The following is a 24,405-nucleotide window of genomic DNA, read 5'->3' as shown; positions in this document are numbered from 1 at the left end:
AACGGCGGAGCGAGTCACGCAGGCGGCACTTGGCCGTCAGACGACTTTGCCGGCCTGTTTGTCGCTCGCCAAACATATGGTGCTTGTGCCTCGGACGACTGTCGCAGCCACACGCAAGGGTTACCTCACACACACACACACACACTCCTCAGCCCCACGCAGGTTGTCAGCTGCTGCTGCTGCAGTATTTTGCCGAGTGAGATTCAAAGTTCAAAGTTCAAACGGTGGTCGGCGGCCCCTCGCTTTTGTTTGTTTGTTTTTTTTTTTCTACATGTGGCAGATGTTTGGAAGAGACAAAGAGGCATCAGCAGCGCTGAGAGATTCGGACAGAGTCGTAATGGTTCATATGGACAGTGAATAAGTGAGTGTGCTCTAGTGTGTGAGTGTGCGTGTCAAAGCAGAGGAAAACACCAAAGGGTGTGTGTGTGTGTGTGTGTGTGTGTGTGTGTGTGTGTGTGAGTGAGTGAGAGGGGAGAGAGGGAGAGCTGCACTGCCATGAGACCTGGATTAGTCTCTGGATGCTGCAGCTGTTTTTCAAATTGCTCTAAATTCTCAGAGATTATGCAGAGTGAGTGAATGAATGAGTGACAGAGTGAATGAACGGCGCTGTGATCTCGCCATACAGTAAGCAGAGGATAAACCGTTGAGGCCGCACTTGGAAGCGACGGGGAAAAGGGAAAAAGGGAGGGAGAAAAGATTTCCCACGCCTTGACGCTGAATTCTCCTTCCTGCTTCATTCATTTGTTGCTCGGACGCTGCTCAGAAATCTGTATGGCTGTCTGGTATTTGCGCTTTCGTGTCACTAAAGACGTCTGATAATCAATTAAAACTATTTCAGCCCCACTGACCGAAAAGCTAATTATTTCGCCATGCTGTTTAGTCACTCAGTCACCGAGGATCCTGCTTGGAATTGATTAAAGATTTAATGCGTGAGTGCGTCTTGTTTGATTTTCACCTGAAGAATCCCAACTCCACTAAAAAAAAAGAAAAAAAAAAAAAAATCTAGTAGCATGCAATTAAACTAAACGCTCTTTGAACATCAGCTTAACAAGGGACCTGCATGGTTCGAATGTCAATTTCATCCTTTTACTAGAGTGGAGTGCTGTCTCTTCACGAGATTGCTGAACCCAAATTCTGCCCTCTTCAGCGCAGATTGAGCGACTCCCATCGAAGATGCACAACATCGTTCTGCATGTGCTTCTGCCTCTGCTCAGGTAACACTGTAACATATATGGATAAGGCCCGAGACGTTTGAATCGATCAAATACTAATGTATGCTGTAGCTTTATGTTATATGATGTCACTGGAGATGTTTTGTATTATCTGAGCATTTACATTTACATGGGTTGCAGATTATATGTAAGGAGATTGAACATCGTTTCTACAGCAGTCCAGAATGGCATTGTACTGGGACACGATCAAATAAAGTGGTGTTAACAGGTATGTATTTGCAATATACTTTTCTACCACTAGGTGCTTCTAAATCTCACACACTGGGCCTTTAAGATTGCCAAATACTCTATATTGCTATATATATACATACATATATATATATATATATATGTATATATATATACACTACCCACATACATACATTTACACACACACTTCTCTTCTCTCTCCTTCCCTATGGACTGCTGTTACAATATAGCTGGGGCTGGATGCAATACTGGATATATGTAGCGAGTGTGATTTACAATGGGGTGCAGATCCGCGGTGATATGACTACTGTATGTCTTCACCCAAGGGCATGCGGCCCTCTGTGGGATATTGCTTTTGCGTGCAGCTCTCACTTGGAATTACCCCTCACCCCGCCGCCGCTGCCCTTTACTTTCACCAGTCAGCATATGTGCCAGTATTAATCAGCCACATATGTGGGGGCGCGACGGAAGCAGCGATGATATTTCTCACATTTAGTCACAATGCTGTAACTCATAGTTTGCATTGCTATAGGCAAATAGTTCATCCAAAGCGAAACAAAAAAGTGTTAAAAACAAAGAAGAAGGGAAAAGAAGAGACGCGGGTTTTGTAACCTAATTGTTTGGTGAGTAATGGCCGACCTCTGAAAGGTTCAACTGTGGCTGTGTTGTGAGTAATGGACAGGAGCTGCAGATTGGCTTAATGCAACGGTGATTTAATAAAACACAGCACTGTGTGGCTGGGGGAGGTGTGTGTGGGTGTGTGTGTGTGTGTGTGTGTGTGTGTGTGTGTGTGTGTGTGTGTGTGTGGGAGGGGGGGGGGGCTGCGGACGGGACCTAAACACAAGAAATATTATCTCCTATCAGTTTTTTAAAAAAAATGATGGATGGCTTTTCAAGCCTGCCTGCACACGGTGTTACTTCCTGAAGCGGAGCAAAACAAAAAGGGCAAAGATGAAAGCAAATATTGTGGGGGGGGGGGGGTTCTCTCTCTCTCTCTTTGTTTTTAAATGCAGCCCAACAGAAAATAAACAGTGTTGGGTAAAAAATAATTTAGCAGAGAAGATTGTTAATATATAAAGTCGTGAACACCTTGTGCGCTCTCCTCATATGGTAACACAGCTGGGCAGACACCAATAAACACAGTCATCATACCAATTGCAATGGGTGCGATCCGGTTTATTCATGCCTCATCTGCCTTTTTTCTCTCTCTCTCTCTCTCTCTCTCTTTCAGTCCCAATTGGCCATATGGACAGTAAGCCTGAGCGGCGCTGCTGGGACAGATGTTTAGAGACTATGTGTGCGTTGCACCTATACATTTTCATTTTGTGTATCACCACCTGGCCCGTGGCTGAAGTTTCTGCAGCTCACAGAACGCAGAGACCGGCGCGAAGGTTCTAGGACCACGGACAGCGCCTCGGTCTCGATTGGCTGCAGCTTTTATTTATTTATTTATTTTTGTAAAGTCAACATGGTTTGTTTTGTGTAGGAAAGGCTTTTATACACAAGGTTTTAAACACATTCACGGCCTTTCGATTAACGCATATGGTTTATTTTTTGATCTGTCAATAACCAACAAACCCACTAATTCAAATGATGTCACCTCATCTAGTTATTGTCTTCTCAAACGTGGGAAATAACAAAGAGCTCCTTGCAAGGGTGTATGATGTTGAACCAAACTTTCTAACGTTGCAGGGTTGGGTGTAAAGTTAAATATTTCAAGTTAGATTATTTCCGAAATATATAGTTTAGAGTATGAATATTGAACAAAGTGAACTCAGTCGTCTGAATAACAAACAGCATCAGCATATAGTACGTGTCGGTTTATGCACTCTTGGGATTAAGTTGTGCCAGTAGATATTCCCAAAAGACAATAAAAAATGTTCATCTTTTGTTCAGACTTTTGTTTCACTCAGACGCGCCAGCAGTCACTCTCTGACCAGGTGCAATGATCGGATCATGTGTCCAAATTACCCGCAGCTGCAGTGAATCCATGCGTTTTATTTGTTTGTCGCTACACAAGACAGGTACAACAAAGGCTTTCGTAGTAAAAAATCGAACTTCATTCGGCAGCCGTTCAGTTCCATTCGAATCATCACAGCCTGGACTTTTATAATGGAGTGTTGTGAACCAGCCATGATCTTCACACGCCCACCGCGGCTTTGAAAGGAAGAGTTTGATCTCTGTCATCAGCAGCAGCAGCAGCAGCAGCGCTGCCGGTGCACTTTGGCATTCAAAAGGCGCAAAGGTTGCTGCTTTTTTATATATATATATCAGGCGCCACATTACACAGGACACGAGATTCCACAGGAGCTCACAATGTCCCGATAATGCTCAGTCCCAGTGCACGAGGCTGGGGCTGATCCTGACTGAGGTGGAGGGGAACTAAGCCCCCCGTGGGAGCAACGTCACTCCCTTTGGCATAACAGCCACTGTCCGCTCTGCGCGCCCGGCATAGCGCGGCGCGGCACGGAGCGGAAGGAGCGGAACGGAACGGAGCGGAACGGAGCGGAAGCGTCGGGCAGCCTTTCACCCTCCTCCCCCCCCCTACACACAGACACCAACGCCGTCCTCCCGCGCGACATGCTCGGCGAACTGAGCGCCACTCCAGCCATCCTGCCCGAGTCCGCGCGCGTCGGCGAGGAGGAAGACACACGCTCGGCCATACAGGCGGGATAGAGGCGGGAAACTCCTCGGCCGAGAGTGGGAAGGTCATACCGAGTGGGGAGAGGGAGCCGCGCGGCGACGACGATGGTCTGTGGCAGCAGGGGAGGAGGCAGCGCGCGGAGCCAGCAGCTGTAACTTTCGGGATTTACTTTGTGCGGTGGGAAAGAAAAAACAAACAAACAAACAAAAAGAGCCCGCCGGGATCTTCTTGCGCACCAACATGCCTGTGAGAAGAGGTCACGTTGCGCCACAGAACACGTTCCTCGGATTAATTATACGAAAATTCGAGGGTCAGAGTGAGTATTTCGTCTTTTAAGTATTTCTATGTCTTCTCTTTTTTTTTTTCTTCTTCTTCTTTTGGACCTCAGAGTTCATGTTTGGGTAGATTTTTACCTCCAGGCGGTGAAATGTCCTCATCATATGATGCACTCAGCGCCATAAACTGATGTGGAGGATGAGGCTGACACAGGGATCATTCATAATGTTTTGGCACTAAGCTGAATGGTAAGAGCAGGGTTAGAGCTGAGCTCCAGCTAAATGAATGACGCCATTCAGTCAACTCGCTCATTCTCTTGTTGAACCTAGAAACGCATCATGAAACACTCAAACCGCGTTCCATGTCACATGTCTACACATTGATTGCTGATTGTTTATTTTTCTTTGTATCAGGCAACAGGCAGGAAAAGGTGCTTTTCTATATTTAACCCACCCTTCCGTCTCCCATTTGCCACCCAGATCGGAAATTTGTGATCGCCAACGCCAGGGTGGAGAACTGTGCAATCATTTACTGCAACGACGGCTTCTGCGAAATGACGGGCTTCTCCAGGCCGGACATCATGCAGAAGCCCTGCACCTGCGACTTCCTCCACGGGGACCTGACCGACACCGAGGCCATCAGCCAGGTGTCCCAGGCCGTGCACGGGTCCGAGGAGCGCAAGGTGGAGATCACCTACTACCGGAAGGACGGTGAGTTGAGGAAATGCACCGGTGCGAGCTACAATGGTAGGAGGAGGTGGGGGAGGTGGGCTGCTCCTTCTCCGCTCCGATGATGCTCGTCACTCCCAACACAAAGCAGCCACAGAGGGCTTGAGACGTTATCTCAGGCTGGGGAAACACACTTGGAGGCGGGGTTTGGGGAAGGATGGTGGGTGTGGATCAGATGCAAACGGGGGGAAAAAGGCAAAGAAAAAGAAAATCTGAAAACTTTGATCCTCCTCATACATAAGAGGAGTATAATTAGATGTTTCAAACAGAAATACTGAGGAGGGAAAAAAAACAAGATACTGCTGCGTATAATATCCACATCTGAGCTCTGAAAACCGAGCTGGTGTGAAAAGAGTGAAATGGTAATTTGTTTGTTTTGCCGCTCGTGCTGGTGCTCAATAACCTGAATGCCAGCCAGAGCGTGAGCGTCTGAAGCTGCTTGGCGTTGGGGGAGGAAATAATGATCTCCTCAGCATGTCAGTGTGGCAAAGCGGCCAAATTGAACTTCAAAACGTAGAATAAAAGAGAAATAAAGGACCAAGCAGCAGCATTGGTGGGCAAAAACAGGATGGAGGGGCTTGCGAAGCCATTTTGGTATATGAATGTTCTCCTGGTTGACGCACACTTGCGTGTCTCCAGACTCCTAGTGGGTGGAGGAACCCAGCGGCCAGGCCAGTGCGTGTCTCCCGTCTGGGGCAGGAAACATGTCAGTTTTTTTTTTTTTTAAGTTGGCTGCCTTCCCTCGTTCATTTTTAACCATGCAGCCACGGGCGGCCCTGCCGTGACCCGCGCTGCCGTGACGCCCAATCCCCAGTCAGATCCAGAGCATTAGCTGCCGCTCGTGGCACAAACCTCCTCCCTCAGGACTGCCCCGCCCCCCCGCTGCCATCACGTCCACTTTTTGAGCTTTTTCATTTCAAACCCACTTCCTCTCTGAGGGAGAAGAGCGCTGGGGCGAGGAGGGGTTTCCTTTTTTTTTCAGTTTTGCTGCCACTGAGGGCGCGTGCGCGTCTTGTTGTTGTTGCCGTTAAGGACTTTCCCCTCGACCCGTGGCAGCCGAGCGCTACATGCGTATTTTTAAAGGCGAGGGAGAAGAGATGTGATGTTTTATTTAATGACAAGGAGCCAGGGCTTTAATTTTTAATTGTGAGTTTGATTAGATTCTAGGCCACGGATACATGTTTAATCAGCAGGCATCAGCCCGCCGCACTTTTTTGTTGTTGTCGTCGGCGTCGTCATTTTTTTTCTCGCTACAACCAGCAAGACACCGATCCGCACGAGCAGCTGCTGTTCTTCAAAAATAGAATGAATAAAAAAAACAAACTGCAAGACAGTCATGCCAAACAGTGTGGGGTCTGCTGGCGACGGAGGGAGCAGCTTCCTGACGGGCGGGATTCCAACTGAATTCACCCCCCCCCCATCCTCCCTCATCCTCCCCCCATACTCTCCCCTATCATCCCCCATTCTCCCCTCATACTCCACCATCATCCTCCCCCATCTTCCTCCATACTTTCACCATCCTCTTCATCCTTCCTCCATCCTCTCCCCATCCTCCCCATCCTCCCCCTCATCCTCCTGTCGTACTCTCCTCATACTCCATCCTCCTCCATCCTCCCCCCATCCTCCCTCAGCCTCCCCTGTCTTACAGTGCGCCTGCACTGTACTCCCGTGGAAATGCCAAGTGCCCGTGCGATGTTCAAAGCGTGGCGAATGTGAGCTACAGACCCCCGCCCATTTTCCCCCCACTGCCCCTCCCCCTTCCACCACCCCTCAACCCCCCTCAAGCATAATCTTTGCTCTCTGTCTCCTCACAATCCTTCCTCGCCGGTGTGCATCGCGGCTTCGGCAGACACAACTCTTAATACTCCTCGGTGGAATTTACAGTCGGCACGTGTGTGTGTGTGTGTGTGTGTGTGTGTGTGTGTGTGTGTGTGTGTGTGTGTGTGTGTGTGTGTGTGTGTGTGTGTGTGTGTGTGTGTGTGTGTGTGTGTGTGCGCTCATGAATAAAGATGTCAGGGCTGACAGTGCGGCGACTGGGAATGAGCAGCTTACAGAGCAAATGCATTAAAGCGGTATGGAGGACACAATCCACACGCGCTAACCACCGCTGTGGAGGAGATGAAAGATTCATGGCAGCGTTGTGTGGGGGGGGTTTGTTAGGGTTATTGGAGGTTGGGGAGGGTGGGGGGCGTTGGTGGTCGTGGAGTTGGGAGAGGGGCGGGGCGTAGTTGATTGACCCCCGCTCCTCAAATTCAATCAGATGGCCTGAAAGTCGGCGCGTTCGACGGCTCCCGCGCTACCAGTCGTCAGGCCCCTTCATCATGCAAATCGCTTAAGCCTTTGTATTAACCTCCTCCATTTTTTTTTTCCATTCACAGACTTTGCCCGTCGCACAGGCACATCAGGCAGAGAGCGAGAGAGGGAGAGAGGGGGGAAAAAGCCTTTTGTGCCGCCGTCTCTTTCAGCGTAGCTGGAATTAGCATGCCTCCCGTCGGCCGTGTTTCTTTAGCGATCGTGCGGTGGTTTGCCCCCTCAACCCCCACCTCCTCTGACTCCCCCATTAGTGGCGGGGAGCCTCGGACGGCGAAGGTCGGTTAGCGTCGGAGCCGCAGAGGAAGCCGTGCGACACGGGGCGCAACAAAGCTTTTGGCTTTTCACTGCAAAGGCCAAAAAAAAAAAAAAAAAGCTAAGCTGCTTACGCGTATGCTTGGAAATTAAAAATAGTGGAACACAAAAAAAAGAGAGAAAAAAACAGGGGGCGGTGGTGGCGGCGGCGAGGAGGCCGAAAGCCCCCCCACTCTCCCACCCCCCAACCTGGCGGTTTCACCGGGAGTCGTTACCACACCAGCAGTCTTCCTCCAGTGATAATACATAATCAATGAGGTAAATGCTTTCCCCCCGGCGGGCCGCCCTGTCAAACTATCCTGTTGCGCGCTCGCCTAATAATACTTTGTACCTGAATGAGCCTTAACAAAGGGAAGCCGACACCGCGCCGAGAGACGTTAAATGGATAATGGCCGCGCGACAGCGGCGGCTTAGCCGAGCGTGGCGAATGATCCGGGGGACGTGCGGCCCCGCGTGGGTGCCGGGTTTCATAGGAGACTCCGCGCCGGCGGAGGGGAACCAGGGGCCAAACGATCCCCCTCCCAACTCCCCCGCTGAGGGAACGGAGGAGGAGGAGGAGGAAGCAGGGGGGAAAGTTGTGCAAGGTGTTCGGCGAGACACTTGGACGACTGCCCCCCAAAAGAGCGCATCCATTTTTCATGGCGCTTCGGCTCCTCGCTGGGGTGGCGCGGTGTGAGGTGAAGCATGACGCTCCCCTCCTCCTCCTCCTCTTTCTCCTTGGGTTTCACCTGGTTAAGTGACGCCCGAAAACCGATAACGCACTCGTTTTCAGATCTCGATGTTTGACCGGTGACTGCGGCGGAGAGGCGTGAGCCTCGCGTGAGCAGTTATCCCACTGAGGTCTCCAAAAGAGCTCCAGAAAATGAGTTTTGTTTAGCCCTCTAGCTTCATGTGTTTACAGCCTCCTGCAAAAACCCTCCAGAAACTGATGTTTTTTCTCTTTGGACCCTCCACATCTTTAGAATGGGAACAAAAACAATGAGATGGAGACAAAAGTACAGATACCTGTGCAAAAAAAAAAAAGGATTGATCCAACTCCTTTACTTTTAAGTAAAAGTATGAAAGTACAGGCTGAAATGTACTTGAGCAAAAAGGTTTTTTTTCTTTTGCAGTTAATGAAACCTACCTAAGGCTACTCTAAAGCTTGACTGTTTTACACTGAACTACGCAACAGCATCGTTCCTTCAAGCAACAACTTGAATGATAGCATTAAATGATTACTTTGAACACAAAAGTAATAATTGTTTTACTCCAATGTCAGGAGTAGAAGGTAAAGACATTTGTGCACAAATTCAAGGAGTAAAAGTGAAGTCGTCAGCAAAAAAAATACTAGAGTACAGCACAGATTCCTGAAAAATCTAGCACAGTATTTGTACATCGCTATTTCAGGAGCGAGTTCGACGCTTTTAGTGACGTCACAAACTACAAGCAAGGAGTTTGCGGACAGAGACACATCGCCGTCCGTCTTTGGTGCAAAGACAGGAACAAGTTGCCACATGTCTTAGACGGTATCCAAGATAATTTTTGCAAAGTGCGATACTTTTAAATAAACACATCAGTCTATGAAATGCAGACAAACAGCCTGAGAAAGAGCAACCTTTGTTGTTCCTGCCATAAAGTCATTTGCGGCCACCGGCAACTCGTCTCTTGCTGAAGTTGGCCGCCGTCCTGCTGATTCAGTCCGAGGTTCAGACGTGGGCAGGAGGAGCAGATGGATCCATATTATTACGGGTCTCACTTTACGTTGCGTCGGAATGTTTACCCACAGCCTATTTTTAACCAGCGGGGATGCGCGTACAGGAGGCGCGGTATCCCGATAGCCGTCGTCTCCGTTCGTCTGATGCGACGCCTTAAAACTTTGTGAGCCACCGTTTATGAGCCAACTTCCTGTTTTACCGCCGAAAATAGCCCCGACGATAAAAAAGATCAGGGAGCGACGCGCAAGCAGGGCCTGGAATTGATAAAGGCGGAAATAAATAAATAAAATATTAAAAAATAAAAAATGAAATGCAGCCTGAGCCGCAGCAGCTAGTTATCCCTGATGGCGGCGGAGACGCTGATTGAAGATGAAATTAGGCCAGGCAGCGCGTCGCTCGCAGCCGCCTCACTGAGGCGAGATGTGGCCACGAGGCTCGGCGACTCTAAACAAAAAGGGGGGGTGGAGGTTGGCGGTGGGTGGTTGGGGGGGGTGGGGGGGGTTAGCCCGCGCGGCTGCCTTTCTCCCCACATGCCCGCACCCGATTGGCTATGCCTCAGTAACGTCGCGTATTGGCTTAAGCAGAATAGCCCTAAACGGGAAACATGTCAGATTTCATTACACAAGACTTACTAGCGGGCCAGTGGTCTGAGGCTGCGCCGCTTAAAAGCTTGCAGTTGAGGACGGCACGCGCGCGCGCACACAAAGGCGAAAGGGCCGCGCTCGCCACAATATTACTCATGTTTCTCCCTGGAGTAGATCAGCTTAGGCAGATTAATACGAGGCCTCAATGTGAGTGGCGGTGGGTGGGGAGGTGTTGCAGGGGGGTGGGGTGGGTGATCGGAAGTTTGCCTCTCTTCTTGAAATTGAGATTTAAAAATAACACCGCCACGACGACCTCCTATAAATACGCACACGCGCTAATGCTAATGGTGGCCACTAACGCGTCTTTGAGAGCCGCCGAGCCACCGCAACGCTGGCTGACCTGTGACTCACCGTCGTAAAACAGTGCCGGCAGAGCGGCTTGATTAAGCGGGAATCGTTTAATAATTTATGACGGAAATAGATGCAGCGCTAATGAAATTTCCATCGCGACACGGCGGCGTTGGATGCGCTGGCGCACTGTACAGTACGTCCGTTCAAGTCAGGTGTAAATAAACGCGTCTTGGCCGGCAGGGAGGTCGCTCCCTGTGAAGGTCAGCGAATTAATGGCCGCTAGCTGGCGCCCAATGTTGGCGGCGGCGTGCAGCCGTTTCACTACACGTCACAGCGGATACCTGCGTCCAATAGGCCAGTTGTAGCCGCTGTGAAAATAGAGATAATGCGCTGTGAAAATACTGCATATCACATCAACGTGTCCAGTCGTTGATACACACAGTGATTATAACATAAGACAATTAGCCTATAGAAAAAAATAGCAAGGCCATTTAGGGGTTAGACGTTCATCACGGACGTGACAAGTGACACGACGGGGAAAGACTCGTACAAGCTCCGCAGCGTTTGTTGTGTTGTACCGTTGGAGCAACCTGAACCTTGAGACATTTGACACGGCAACACGGACTTCGCCGCCTGCCGATTCAAGTGTTATCGCTCCTTGTTTTGCTCGACTGGCTCTGTATCGGGCCTGAACGGGCCTTTTGTCCGTCAACGGGCCGAGTCTGATTGAAGTCGGATCCTCCCGTTATCGCTCTCGGAGAGCGCACACGCAGCGGAACCTCGACGTTCACGCTCGTTACATCGCCTGGCTGAGGTTGCCCCACAGGTTTACTGGGTGAGGTGTATACATGCTGCAGTATTGGACAGAGGGGTTTTATTGTAGGGGGGTTGTTTGGTTTTTTTTAAGGTTATCCAGGGAGCAAAAAACGTCTTTCTCCAAATTAGATGGTTAGATTAGGTAGTGTTAGAAAAAGCAGTCGAGTCTCTGGTTGGTGACGACACTGAAGTCCACTATAGAGCAGCAAACAGCAGTAATGTTGACGCCTGTGTTTTTTGTAAACTACCAAAATAGATTCTCAACACTTTGCAGACTTGCAGATAAATCTCAGGGGTTGCTTGCTTTGTGCAGGAGCTGCATTTCCAGGTGGTGGCACGCACTTTTTTTTTTTTTTTTACAGTCCCTTACAGTCTCATAAAGTCCACGTCAAGATCATTCTGGATCAAACTGATTACAGTGTGCCGACATCAGAAGTCCCAGGGACATCGACAGAGCAGTGTGTCTGAGCCGATGCAGATTGTTTGAATCACAAATGCTCATCTGTTCGTTGTACAGCCAGAGCAAAAAAAAAAAAAAAGTTTCACGTTTAATTAAATTGAAATCCGTGCTCAGAGCAATGCAAGCCCGAAGGAAGCCGAATGCATACAATATTGTGATTATTGTATCTTTTCTCAAGAAGAGAAAATAACTGTCAATTTCACTGTCACCAGCTTGTTTATCGTTGGAAAATAAGAAGCCTGCACTCAAAGAGGAGGGGAAAAAAAATAAGGGCAAGTAAACAAAACTGGGCAAGCAAAACACTCCTGGCCTTAATTGCTCCTGGTGGGGTTTGAATGTGTGTGGACCGACCAGCGCCGAGCACATCTGGAGCAAAACATAATGAGGCGTACAAACAAGCGAGCGTGTTTTTATGGCTGCTCCTGGAGCGCTTTGAGATGGAGCTTCCAGATGCTGTTTGATGATGATGGTAATAATAATAATAATAATAATAATAATGATAATAGTAATAATAACAATAATTATAATTTGACCAGCACTCTGCATGAACTGGGTTGCCGTAATTCACAGCAGTTTCAATTGACTCTGATGATCTGAGTGCAGAGGAGGAAGTGGATTGTTAGCGGCGGAGCTCTGACTCTGATTGTGTTCCTCTGGAATGTGACAGACAAGAGAGTTGGTTCAGATAAGTTCAGTCTTGTTTTTTTCATCATCAGGATGCTTGACGCAGAAGAATACTGCAGTTGTTTCCCCATCAATGTCCGTCCTCTGTTTATTTTATTTTCTACAAGTCATGAGGAGCCGCAAATCACATGGCTCGCTGACGCTGGTTCACAACAGAGGAGAGAATTAAATCTTCCCCTGCCTGATTTGTCGAACAGAAGAGAAAAAAAAAACCCCACAAAGATTCAAACGTGCAGCGCGTGCAGATGAGAGTCCGAGCCGACGCGGCATCACATCGCATAGGCGCCGGCCTTTGATCCATTTGGGCCGAGGTGACATTCAGCAGGAGGCCCAGATGAGAAGAGAGACCCCCCCCCCCGGTTTAGCCTTTAGGGGCCGCCATTTATTTATGTGAATTCACCGTCTTTGCCCGCAGCGGCCAGCTCAATATACCGCGAGGCCGACCGCTGCTCCTCTGAAGCTGCATCCATATTGAGCATGACGCCATCCCCCACCTCTACCCCCCCCCACCCCCACCCCCACCGCCACCTCCTCCCCTTTCAAAAGAGCTCCTGTGCAACTTCAGTCGGCGCCTCCTTCACTCTGCAAGTCTCGGCCCACAGTGCTGCGGCGCAGGCCTGACGTGTTCTGTGCATTCAAACTGAGATACGCTAGAGGTCTGCAGTTCTACCCGGCGTGTTTACAGCGTAAATTATTCCACGTTTTAGCTTTATTTACTCGACTGTTGACCCAAAATGTAAATCAGCAGCAACATCTTACCTATTGAAATGTATTCCTTTTATTTTTTCTTCTACGTATCCACTCATTCTAAAGAGCCTTTACAGCTAAACAGTTGAGGGCTGAATTCACACTTGCAGTTTGCTCCATTTGGCCCAAGCTAAGCCTCAATTGATGTCAGTGACACTGCTGCAAACACTGATGTAACTGCTATTTTCTGCTGCGTGGCTAGCCACGACAGAAACACAGCTGAAATGTAAAACAGAAAAGAAAACAAAAGATGAGTTGTTGATCTATTTAGAAATACAATGTCATCTTGATATTCAGGCTGAAGACCCGGGGAACACACACAAGAATGAAACTTTGCAAACTGTTTACAGGCCACTTAAAAGAAGTGTTTTCAATGTTACAAGTGTCTTCTTACATCCTCAGAACCAAATCTGTTGTTTCTCTAAATCAAGACGATCTCCGAGTGCAACATTGTAAGACAATTTATTTCCTGAATCGGAAACAAACTAACGAGCCAAGGGAGAGCTGATCACTGGGCCATTATCTCCGTCCAGTGACAAAGTCGCAGCTCAGGTTCACGTCCTCGGGGAACATCAAGGGTCCGCCACCCTGTGTACATCGGTGCATTATTTTCCATCTGCAGCCATGCTTCACATTCCAGCTGTATCGTCTGCTGAGAGTGACATGCCCATAGCATGAAGAATGTGTTGATGAGCAGCAGCAGCAGCAGCAGAGCTGTTGTCTGTCCATGTTCCTCCTGACTCCTCTTCTTCACTCCTCTAGTTCAGACCACTGACTCGTGGAAACACGGCCCTCTTGTCATCTCGATACACAAAGTTCTGACGCCACGAAAAAAACATTATTTTAAAATTAGATTTCAGCACTTGCCGTTAAGCTTGGCTTCCAGTCCAGAAAGCTGGAGGGACGCCTTGAAGAACCGAGAAATGAGAAGGTTCATTCAGCGAGTACGATCCCTTCATTTTCCATTTTGCCAAAATAGCACGGTTATAAATCTGGCACCGATGTTAAACTATGATATTTAACTCTAAAAATATTTGTAAAAAAAAAAATCCCTCTCCTCATTTCTGGTCACGCCTCCACTCTCCGCTTTCTGAAGCGAAGGAAAACATCCATTAGCGCGCACTTCTCGGGCCGGATCTGCATGGATTTATCACCGGTTTTTAAGTCCCGTGGGATCTTCCGGCATAATTAAAAGTCGATACGGAACGACTCTCCGGCTCAATTAGAGCTTCCATCCTTTACTGAGTCGAATCGAGTCTCCCTCGCCCAGCCCGTCACCCCTACCCCCACCCCACCCCACCCCACCCTGAGTGCTCAATCAAACACGGCGCCTGAAAAAAAACCAAAATGTCCCGCGCTCTTTCACAGCGGCATTAAGCGAAAGCTTTTCGGGGGCGGGAGGGGTGATGCAGGAAAGTGCTATTTTTTTTTTATGAAAGAGGGATTTTCTGGGTGAAGGACTCAGAGTTTGTTCCCTCTCTAAGCCTCCTCCACTTTATATAACGTACGTAAGATAACCAGGCGGCCGTGGCTCTTGACAAGATGGCCGCAGACTGTTCACACACGCCGCTTGCTGCTGCTTATCAAAGACGATTCCGCAAACGGCCGACCTATGTCCTTAAAAATACAAATTAAGGGTCAAGTTTCCACCGTATTAAAAAAAAAACAAAAAACACACCCCAGCTGCATTGTCGCTGTCAGCGGTGACACTGCGACGTCACCCTTCTGGGGGAGTTGGGGATGCAGAAATCCTTCCAACGGAACTCTGGCATGTCGAGGCAGACGCGGCTCGTTATATTTAGTCAGACAGCGAGTCTGCCGCTAATGAATGCTGCTGGCAGGGTGTCTGTGAGCCCTGCGGAGATTACAGCCAGCAGTGGTAATGCTGCTGTGTGCGTGTGTGTGTGTGTGTGTGTCCTCTGCGAACGGGAGCAGCGGCAGCCACCAGGCAGGCAGGCAGGCGGCCGGGCAGGCGGGGGGGACAAAGGGACAGTCGGGATCAACGTTCAGAACGGGAGAATGTTGTCGCACTGACGGGAACTGTGGAAGCAGCACCTTTTGAGGTGAAGGAGAAGGAGGAGAGGAGGAAGAAGAAGAAGAAGAAGAAGAAGAAGAAGAAGAAGAAGAAGGAGGGTCATTTCAAAGAGAAGTGGTGGTGGAGGAGGAGGAGGGGCGTAAAAGCTTCCTCTCGGTCACACGCTGATGTTTGGGTCGGGCGAGCATAAAGTTTTCATCTCCGGCCTTGATCTCCCACCACTACTACTACCACCACCACTACCACCACCACCACCCCGGTGGGAATCGATCACTAATGCAGCAACAACAAGTGCAGTCGGGGGATATTTTGGGGGCCTGGCGCTAAGTTTAGATGGCGTGATCATTTTCTGCTCCGCTGCTTCATCACGCAACCCACCCCCACCCCCATCCCCCGGTTTAGTCATTATTCCCTATGAGCGCATTGCAATCCGCCAAATTGGCTGTAATCTGCCCGGCCCTCGTTTGATCCATTCTGCAAAACCTCGCCGCCGCCGCCGCCGCCGCTGTTAGGAGGCTGTGTTTGCACGACAATCTGCGAGGCTGCAATGTGTCACTGAATTGAAATAAGTGTGGCACATATACACACATATATCTATATATATATTTGTGCTCGAGGCATGTTTCACACACGTACACACACATGCGCATACACGTTTACATTACGTTGCCGGACCCCCGGGGTTTCACTTGTTTACTGTCAGCTGTTTCATTTGTTCTGACGTGCAACATTGACCTTTGAATCGCTGACGTGGAGCCATTTGCAGATTTCAGCCTAATTGCCGTTAACAAACCGATGAGGTGGAGGGGGAGGAGGTGGAGGAGGAGGAGGAGGAGGAGGACAGCGATGCACTTTCCTCCCTCGGCTGATGCTTTGTCTCTCTGTCTCCCTGTCGCAGGCTCTGACTTTCAGTGCAGCACCCACATCATCCCGGTGAAGAACGAGGAGGGCGTGGTGATGATGTTTATCTTAAATTTCGATTACGTCCTGGACGAGGAGAGCGACAACTCCACGGAGAAGATAAGCCCGGCCTCGCCGACAAAGTCAGATCAAAGTGAGTGTCGCGCTGCCGCCGCCTGTGTCACTGTGGCAGGCAGGCGCTTCTAAATCGGTGGAGCGGGGAAAAAAATGGGAAAGGCAAATGAGAGATTGCAGTCGTTTATTTGTTTGCGTTGCCATGGTAATTTCACTCTAGTATGATTTTTTTTTTTTGTTTCACAAAAACATTGGTGGCAACACATCTGTTTCATAAAGTTTTGATTTGTCAATAAAAACATAGTTTTGCTTTTGCAAGGGTTTTAATTAAAAAAAAAATAAACGTCCGTGTTTCATTCAGCCGCAGTGAATATTATAATTGAGGTGATTCATTAAAAGAAAACAGGCCTCAGCATCTGTCAGACACTAATTAAGCACCAGAGATTCTGACCTCTGACACACTGCGCCTTTTTCTCCAGCGTCTTCTGCACCGAAAAAGTCGTTGCATCACTTATTCAGCCGCTCCGGCACTCCGGAGTTCCAACTGGTCTCCTTACGCAACTTTGTCCTTTTCGGACGTCTTAAATTCTTTATCCCTCCAGTTCCGTTCTGCAGCGGCGCACGAACACGGGCGCCGCTACGGCTCCCCTTTTTTTAGTTTGGTTGTGTGTCACAAGGTGTAAATTTCAACCGGCCGTTTCTCTTTTTTTTTTTTTTTTTTTTTTCCTGCCGCGCCCTGATTGGTGGCACTCAGCATCTCTTCTCCGACCGGACCGTGGCCATCCACTTCACTCAGCACGAATCCCTTCAAGGCTCTGGCCTTGTGCTTGCATTTGTGTGCGTGCATGTGTGTGTGTGTGTGTGTGTGTGCACCTGCGCCCCCATCCCTCCCTTTGCACGCATGTGTGCGCCCGCGTACGTGTGAACGAGCGGCCGTGTCCGTGTCCGTGTCGTGCAGCGTTCATCGGGGCTGATTGCTTGTGACAGTGCTTCGGCGGGGCGGATCAGTGGGGAGACGGGACAGATAAACATATGATGTGACCTTCCATTAGAGGCAAGTCTCCAACACTTGCACCCGGAGGAAGCTGCTGGTCGTCGTTTCTGCTGATGGATTCGCACCTGGATGGAATCTTGGAGCAGAAAGCGTCGTGCGAATGTCGGTTTTTAAGACATAACAATGACTCGACTGTGCTACCGACACTCTTCTGGCGCTCCCTCCCACCTGGAAGATCCAGCAAAGCAGCGGTTTCAGCAGGAAGCTAAACACGAGGCTGTAAACACAGGGCTAATTGTGCTGTTGCTTCTAAGGTTTATTGAATTGTTGATCATCCAATTCTGCGGTGGAAACAGAGATGAAAAATACTATTCTGAAAAGATTTCATCACATTCACAGTCTAAACTTGTACTTCTCAAGCCTTTGAAAAATATATGTATGAAGTGTATATATGTAAGACAGCAGTTACGACTATCACAGTGAGCTTCGGATTAACTGTGCTGTGAAATACCATGAGAACAGTCGAGGCAGAGTTTTCTTTTTTTTGGTTTTTTTTTTCAGCTTTCGTTACTTGAGTGCCCAGACACACTTTTTGGCGCAGCGGCCCGTGAAAGGGGATTTTTGGACACCGGGGGGCTAATTATGACCCAGCGCTGACAGCAGGCGAAAGCCCCGGAGGTGTCGACTCGCAAAATATTGAGCCCTGAAAGGTGTAATCCCTCTTTTTGCCGAGTCTCCATCTGGAAGAGACGCAAGCAACCGGAGCAACGTGCATCCGAGGCCCCGAGACCAGAGACAGCCGTTGGAGATGACCTGGCAGAGACACACACACACACACAAAACACACACACACGCACACACACACTTGTGCCTGCTACTGGGATACTTGTTTACTGTCTCGAGCCAAGCGCTGCTGCAGCCGTGTATCATATGACATGTGTCATGCACACAGAGCACAAACTGGCGGTGGTGCACCAACCTGGAATCCAGTTTCCCAGTGGGCTGGCGGCCCAGCGGTGTTAGCATATTGGCGAGCACCACTATACCCGCTATCTAGCAGAAACACACCTAGCTCGCAGAGGGAGGGGGGTTTTAAGTGGGCGTTGATGCTGTGGTGTGTGTTCAGGTTTACGTTTGTGTAAAATCTCATGTTTTTTGTAGTCAATAGATTTGTTCTTTAATTCATGGCCTTGCGCTTCAGCTTCACTGTTTTAAATAGAGTCAGAGACTGCACTGCACTCAGCGCTGTTCCCAGCCTACACACATACCCAGCGAGGGGAAGTCCGCTTGTGTGTAATCTTATTATCTTGAATAGTTGCCACATAGCACAAGATCGGAGTCGAGAGCCAGAACATAAATCAGCGGCAAATAATAAGGGCCCGCCTCCGCCTCTCCGCAGCGCTTCTTCACCACAGCGGCCCCGTTTTCAGTCGATATCGGCGCTAATGCGGCATTGATCTAATCCAAGCCTCGCATGAAAGCCGGACCACAAGACGCTTCAGCTCCTCCGGCTGAGGGCCTAGTGGGCCACAGCTAGGTCTGTGATGTAAGAAGAGCGCTGATTCTCAACGTTGCATCTTTTCATCGAGCTGCAGACAGCAGCCGAGCCTCCTTTGGCAGCGATGAATATGATAACAATGGATCAGGGTGGGAAACCAATTTATTCGACCCTCCAACTCGAGGGCCCTACTTGTGACACATGGGAGAGGTGTCAGTGCCCTGTGTGACGTCACAAAGGGATTTTTTTTTTTTGTTTCAGAAAGGTGTGTTTTTGCACCATCTCTGTGGAAGGTGAATACATTTGTGACATGATACCGAGCAGTTGTGACATCACAAAAGGCTGCCTTCCCTGACTATTTGTTAAAGGCAAGCACTTCCTGAAAAGTGTAGCCATCAAAATATGTTACGGATGGATTTATCTGACTGACAGGCTGGAGAAATAATTCTTAGGAGGCACCAGTATAGTAGTTGGTAAAAGGCATTGAAACATCCCTGTCCTTCCAATGAGTTCTACATTTTTAATTAATATCCAGCATTTGATATCAGCACTTGTGTCATTTTCTGAAAAGGGTTTGCTGATTAATGACCCTCGGCCGTTAATACAGAGCTGCTTCCCGCTGTCGAAGACCAGCTCCCTCATTGGCGTGAAATGAGCCCGACTGCTGAAATATGCAATGGCCGTGATGTAAGTATCCAGGCAGAGGAACGCAGGCTGTTCATATCGCGGCTCAGGATGTCATCACGGGTTCCTCCGCGGGACACTTGTCGGGTGTCACAGCTCTGTTGTGCGCCGCCGTAGTTGTAACATCAGCACATTTGGGAACGGAAAACAGATGGCAGCTGGGTTACGTAAGGAGGGCGCTGAGAGACAGCCATCTCACCAGATTGCCAGGGTGTTCACTTTCACCCTCAATTGTTAATAAGCCAGAAGTCCCCACTACCACCACCACCACAACCACCACCTCCTTCCCCGCTGTAGGTCATTGACGTATTCTGCTGCACACTTTCCTTATCTTAAAACAGATTCCTTTCCCAAACTACTCCCACTGGCCATTTTATTAGGTGCAATGCCAATCACATGGCAGCAACTCTATGCGTTTTGGGCCTGTGGACACAACCTGTACAACTACGACCTACTGGACTTCAAAGTTATCATCAGAATGGGGGAGAGATTTGGGGTGACTTTGAACATGGCGACAGAAGAGCTGCTGGTCTGAGTGTTTGACAACCTGCAGCTGATCTACTGGGATTTTCACAACCATCTCTAGGCTCTACAGAGAACAGCAACCCCCCCCCCAAAAAATGACATATTGAACAGCAATTGTGTGGTGGAAAATACCCTGCTGATTTCAGAGGTTAGAATGGGCAGACTGGTTAGAGACCATAAGAAGGCAACAGTAAGTCCAGTAAGCTGGTTACCACCAGTGCAGGTCTGCAGAATAGCATCTCTGAATGCATGTTCCATTCCTAATAATGTCGCCAGTGAGAGTATGGAGGTGGCACGACATCGATCAAAGTGCTGACTTTATGGTGATGGTACTTCTATTCATCTTTTTTTATCTTTTAAACCTGGACCATTAAAATATACACTTCATTAGCTAAAAGAATTTTAACGTGAACTGTCGTTTCCTCTCGTTGACGAGAGGTCACTCAAGGTCACTATCTCTCTTCCGCCCCTTCAGGACTGAGCCGATTTTCCCGCTTCCGGCAGGCTGCTCTGAGCCTGATGAACACCAACAAGCAGTCCCTTCCGCAGGAGGACCCGGACGCCGTGATGGTGGACTCGCCCAAAGAGACGGAGGACTCGGTGGCCCTGCAGAACTTCCCCTCACCCACCAAGAGCCTCTGCAGCCCCATGGAGGACAATGACACACACGGCCTCATTGGCTCCAGCCAGCACTCGTCACCGGCCAGCGTGGGCGGCGGTGGCGGTGGCGGTGGCGGCGCCGGCGGCTGTGAACCGTTTGACCATTCGTCCCCTAAGCTGCTCTGGGAGAAACTGTACCAGACGGAGCCGCTGCAGACCTCCAGCACCCTGTCCAACACCTTCCCCAGAGGTAGCGTCAGCAGCATGAGGCGGGCCTCGTCCGTGCACGAAATCGAAGGCTACTCCAACTCCAAAGGCGCGTACACGAGCGACGGTGCGTGCAACACTGCAGGGAACTGCAAAAAGTTGACTTTTGCAAATGCTGCTCACTGTTTGCCATTTTTCTTTCCTCTTCTTTTTTGGAATCGCTGCCTTTAGACAATGTCAGAGTCAACCGTGCATTTCATTGCTCGGCTCTGATTTTTGCAAATGGCTTTTGAAGCAATCCGCATAAATTGTCTTTGCCAAAAGCAGTTTTTTGGCGGGACAGACTGAGTGGGCTAGCAGCAATTAGCCGTATGTGGTGGTTGCAGAATCGTGCCAGTCCACTGGTGTTTCAACACACGCAGTGACACCATAATAAGGCCTCTTACATGCTATCCATGCTAACGGTTGCTTTCGAGTCAGCTTGTACCAATGTTGTGCTTGCATTCTGTGAAAAAGCCTTAGAATCGTCGGCCCGCCACTGTGCATGAGTGTATTGTTTGGAGCCTGAAAGTGAGTAGTTCACGTGGTGGAAGATCAGTCGAGTGACAAAGGCCCTTTGCTTGACTTAAAAATAGAGGGTTTTTCCGGCACTTACTGGAAGAGAACACAGCAAGTTACATCGGCTCTATCCAGAAAAGCGATGCATAATGTAATTGTATAGTTGATAAATATAAATTAGAAGTGGTGTCAAGCTTCAAAATGTAGAATTTTGCTGCTGTTGGCTTCTGTCATTTTGAACATGAAGACAGCATGTCCGTCTTTGTCTTTTTGTTTTTTGTTTTTTTTGTTGCTATTTAAACATAATCTAAAAGTACCAAATCTGACTTCCTGCCTCCCCCTTTTCAGGCCCCTTTAATCACGTGAAGTCCAGCCTACTCGGCTCTACCTCCGACTCCAACATCAACAGGTACAGCACCATCAACAGGTTCCCACTGATTGCCCTCAACTTCACGGAGGCCGGTGAGAAGAAAACTCACTCGCCGCCGGCGTCCGAGGCGGCCATCATCGCGCCCAAAGTCAAGGACAGAACTCACAACGTCACGGAAAAAGTCACACAGGTCAGTGAGTGAGTGAGTGAGTTAGGACGGCCCCCGCACTGACATCACCACAGTGGCCACCGCAGTGTGTAGCGCTTGCCACACAGGTGACAGTCTTTTAGCATGAATGTGCTTTTCTTTCTAACCCCTGTTGACTTTAGTTGGGAGCCACCGCTGGGATGTTCACGCCGCATCCACTTCCTGGCTGCTGGCATGAGGCGAATCTATAATTCATGTGCGGAAGATAGGAGGGGATGTAGTGGAATGAATAGAGGGGACCTGCTGCCCTCATCCTCACTCCTACGCTATTCTCTGCACACAGAGCCGGCCCTGCCTCTGCTTATTAAACCGAAAAAAAACCAAGGGACAGCTTGGCCTTCCACAGCGCTAAGTTAAATTATTCAGCGCACAGCCAGAGTTCATTTGTATGGGGGGAAATTAAAACAAATGTTTGCTCATCGGGATAAAAAGTGGAGGGGAAAGTTCATATCCACCGGCACAAATTTGAACGGCCCCGTCCAGCTTCCGCGAGGCCAAGGGCGCGCTGTTCTTGTTGCGGGGGGCGCGGAATGCGCCTTTAGCAACAGCCGGAGCTTCGACGTCGCCGTTTGCGGCGGCGAAGGGGAGCGCAGATGCAATTAAAAATAGATTTCCCTCAGACGTTTTTTTTTTTTTTTTCATTGTTGTTGCAAACTGATACTGCAGCGAAGACATGGGAGGGAAAAAAAAATCGCAAAGAGCATTATGCATTATTTGTGGGACATTCTCAAAACGCCGTTGCTGCCAGTTTGCAACATTCCACACAGATCAGGTCGCCCGCCGCCAGGCAGGAGATGAAACACGGGCACAATGCACAGGCCGAGTGCATTCAGTCTCCACGTCTCCATCCACTTAGAACTGATATCATTTCTGTTTCCTCTAAAAGACGACACAATTAATTAAGATTGCATGGCCTAGTTGTGTGTGCTGCGTTCTGGGCTCAAGAGACGTGAACAGTGGGTGAGAGTTTAGTCGTCCCAGAAACGCCTCTCAGCGCCGACAGAGTTTGTTGAAACTGCAGGTCAGAATCTTCGCCCAGTGTTGTGCAGTGTGCTCGCATTGTTCCGTTCAACTGATCCCTTCACACTTGTGAAACGAACTGCTGAACGATGCGGAAATGCATTAAAAAAAAACAAAAAACAACAACAACGATAGAATGTGCAGACATTGTGCTTTGGGTAAACCAATACAAAAAAAATTGGATGCGTCATCTTTTCCAGAGAAAAGGACTGAAAAATAAAGTAGACTAAAGTGGGGAAAAAACACTTTCACTAATAACAACGGCAAAATGTGTCCAATCAAGGAAGCTCAGTGCGCAACAACCTCCTTACGCCATCTAAAATGCAAGATGTTTGACCACACAAACAGCAATTCATGCAGGAACCGAGCGCGTTTTCGAGTTGTAAATGAACTTCCCTGACCTCTGTGGTTTTACCATGTTGATGGCATTTTGTCTCAGTCTGACTTTTCATTGTTTTATTCCATCTTGCGTCATGCCTGGCAACCAGACATCAGTTTAATCCATTTTACATTAGTTTAAAATGCGGATTCTGGATTCCCTCGCTGCCACCGATCCCGACTTTCCCTTCCTGCACTGACCTATTACATCTTGACCCCCCCCCCCCCCCCCCCCCCCCTCCCATCCCTTCAGGTCCTGTCGCTGGGGGCCGACGTGCTGCCCGAGTACAAGCTGCAGACGCCGCGCATCGACAAGTTCACCATCCTGCACTACAGCCCCTTCAAGGCCGTGTGGGACTGGCTCATCCTGCTGCTGGTCATCTACACGGCCATCCTCACGCCCTACTCGGCCGCCTTCCTGCTCAACGACCAGGAGGAGCAGCGGCGGCGCGAGTGCGGCTACTCGTGCAGCCCGCTCAACGTGGTGGACCTCATCGTGGACATCATGTTCATCATCGACATCCTCATCAACTTCCGCACCACCTACGTCAACCAGAACGAGGAGGTGGTCAGCGACCCGGCCAAGATCGCCATCCACTACTTCAAAGGCTGGTTCCTCATAGACATGGTGGCCGCCATCCCCTTCGACCTGCTGATATTCGGCTCGGGATCAGACGAGGTTTGTGTGTCTGTGTGTGTGTGTGTGTGTGTGTGTGTGTGTGTGTCTGAATCAGAAGCTGGTTCACCCGCCTGCTGCCGTCTCCCTCCCGCTGTGTTCAGATTTGTGCCCCTGGGCCCCCGACTTATAGCTGGAATCTTTCTGTCTCGGCTCTGAAAGGATTACTTTAAATTGCATGTTTGTTTGTGTTTTTTTTTTTTTTTTCCCCCTCTCCCCGCCTCCCATTTTTTTTCTTTTTTTTTTGAATGGTCCTCATTCTAGAATCCATTTACGCGGATTAATGGCTTACCAAATGGCAATCAATGATGCATTTATGTGAGTAGCGAGGCCAGCGGGGCTGTGTGCAAAGCTTACATGCAGATGTGAGACGGCCATTGGAAGGCCGGCTGCCAGCGGCCTGCTGGCTTGTTTGTTGGTAGGATATGTCCCCTCTGCCTCTGGATACTCTTCAGTGCTTTATCGTGCTTTGTAGGCACTCCATTACACCAGAAAAGCCCCTGATTATAAACCATAATCATCTTTTCCACTGCTGCTGCTGCTGCAGAGGGAATTTATTGAATGATGATGATGATTAAAAAAAGATGCTTTTTCATCTCCTGAATCATTTAAAGAAGCAAATAAAAAAAAATCATTGAGCAATA

General features: G+C 49.1%; 1 protein-coding gene across 2 annotated transcripts in view; it reads left to right on the top strand.

Moving 5' to 3' along the window:
- The first annotated feature begins 3,608 nt into the window (after positions 1 to 3,608).
- Positions 3,609 to 24,405, top strand: part of kcnh7 (potassium voltage-gated channel subfamily H member 7) — a 37,572-nt gene continuing 16,775 nt past the window's right edge. For both annotated transcript variants that reach the window (XM_076039743.1, XM_076039741.1), the window contains exons 1-6: positions 3,609 to 4,381; positions 4,821 to 5,051; positions 15,967 to 16,122; positions 20,220 to 20,678; positions 21,458 to 21,669; positions 23,339 to 23,764. In XM_076039743.1, the coding sequence (XP_075895858.1) occupies positions 4,306 to 4,381; positions 4,821 to 5,051; positions 15,967 to 16,122; positions 20,220 to 20,678; positions 21,458 to 21,669; positions 23,339 to 23,764 (1,560 nt within the window). In that variant the 5' untranslated portion in view covers positions 3,609 to 4,305. The remainder of the gene's footprint in view (positions 4,382 to 4,820; positions 5,052 to 15,966; positions 16,123 to 20,219; positions 20,679 to 21,457; positions 21,670 to 23,338; positions 23,765 to 24,405) is intronic.

This window comes from Nelusetta ayraudi, unplaced genomic scaffold (genome assembly GCF_046127955.1).
Source record: "Nelusetta ayraudi isolate G7.1 ecotype Tasmania unplaced genomic scaffold, CSIRO-AGI_Nayr_v1 ptg000060l, whole genome shotgun sequence".
In the NCBI taxonomy this organism is placed as follows: domain Eukaryota; kingdom Metazoa; phylum Chordata; class Actinopteri; order Tetraodontiformes; family Monacanthidae; genus Nelusetta; species Nelusetta ayraudi.
The sequence above is the reverse complement of the archived record's forward strand: the minus strand, read 5'-3'. Positions and strand labels throughout refer to the sequence as shown.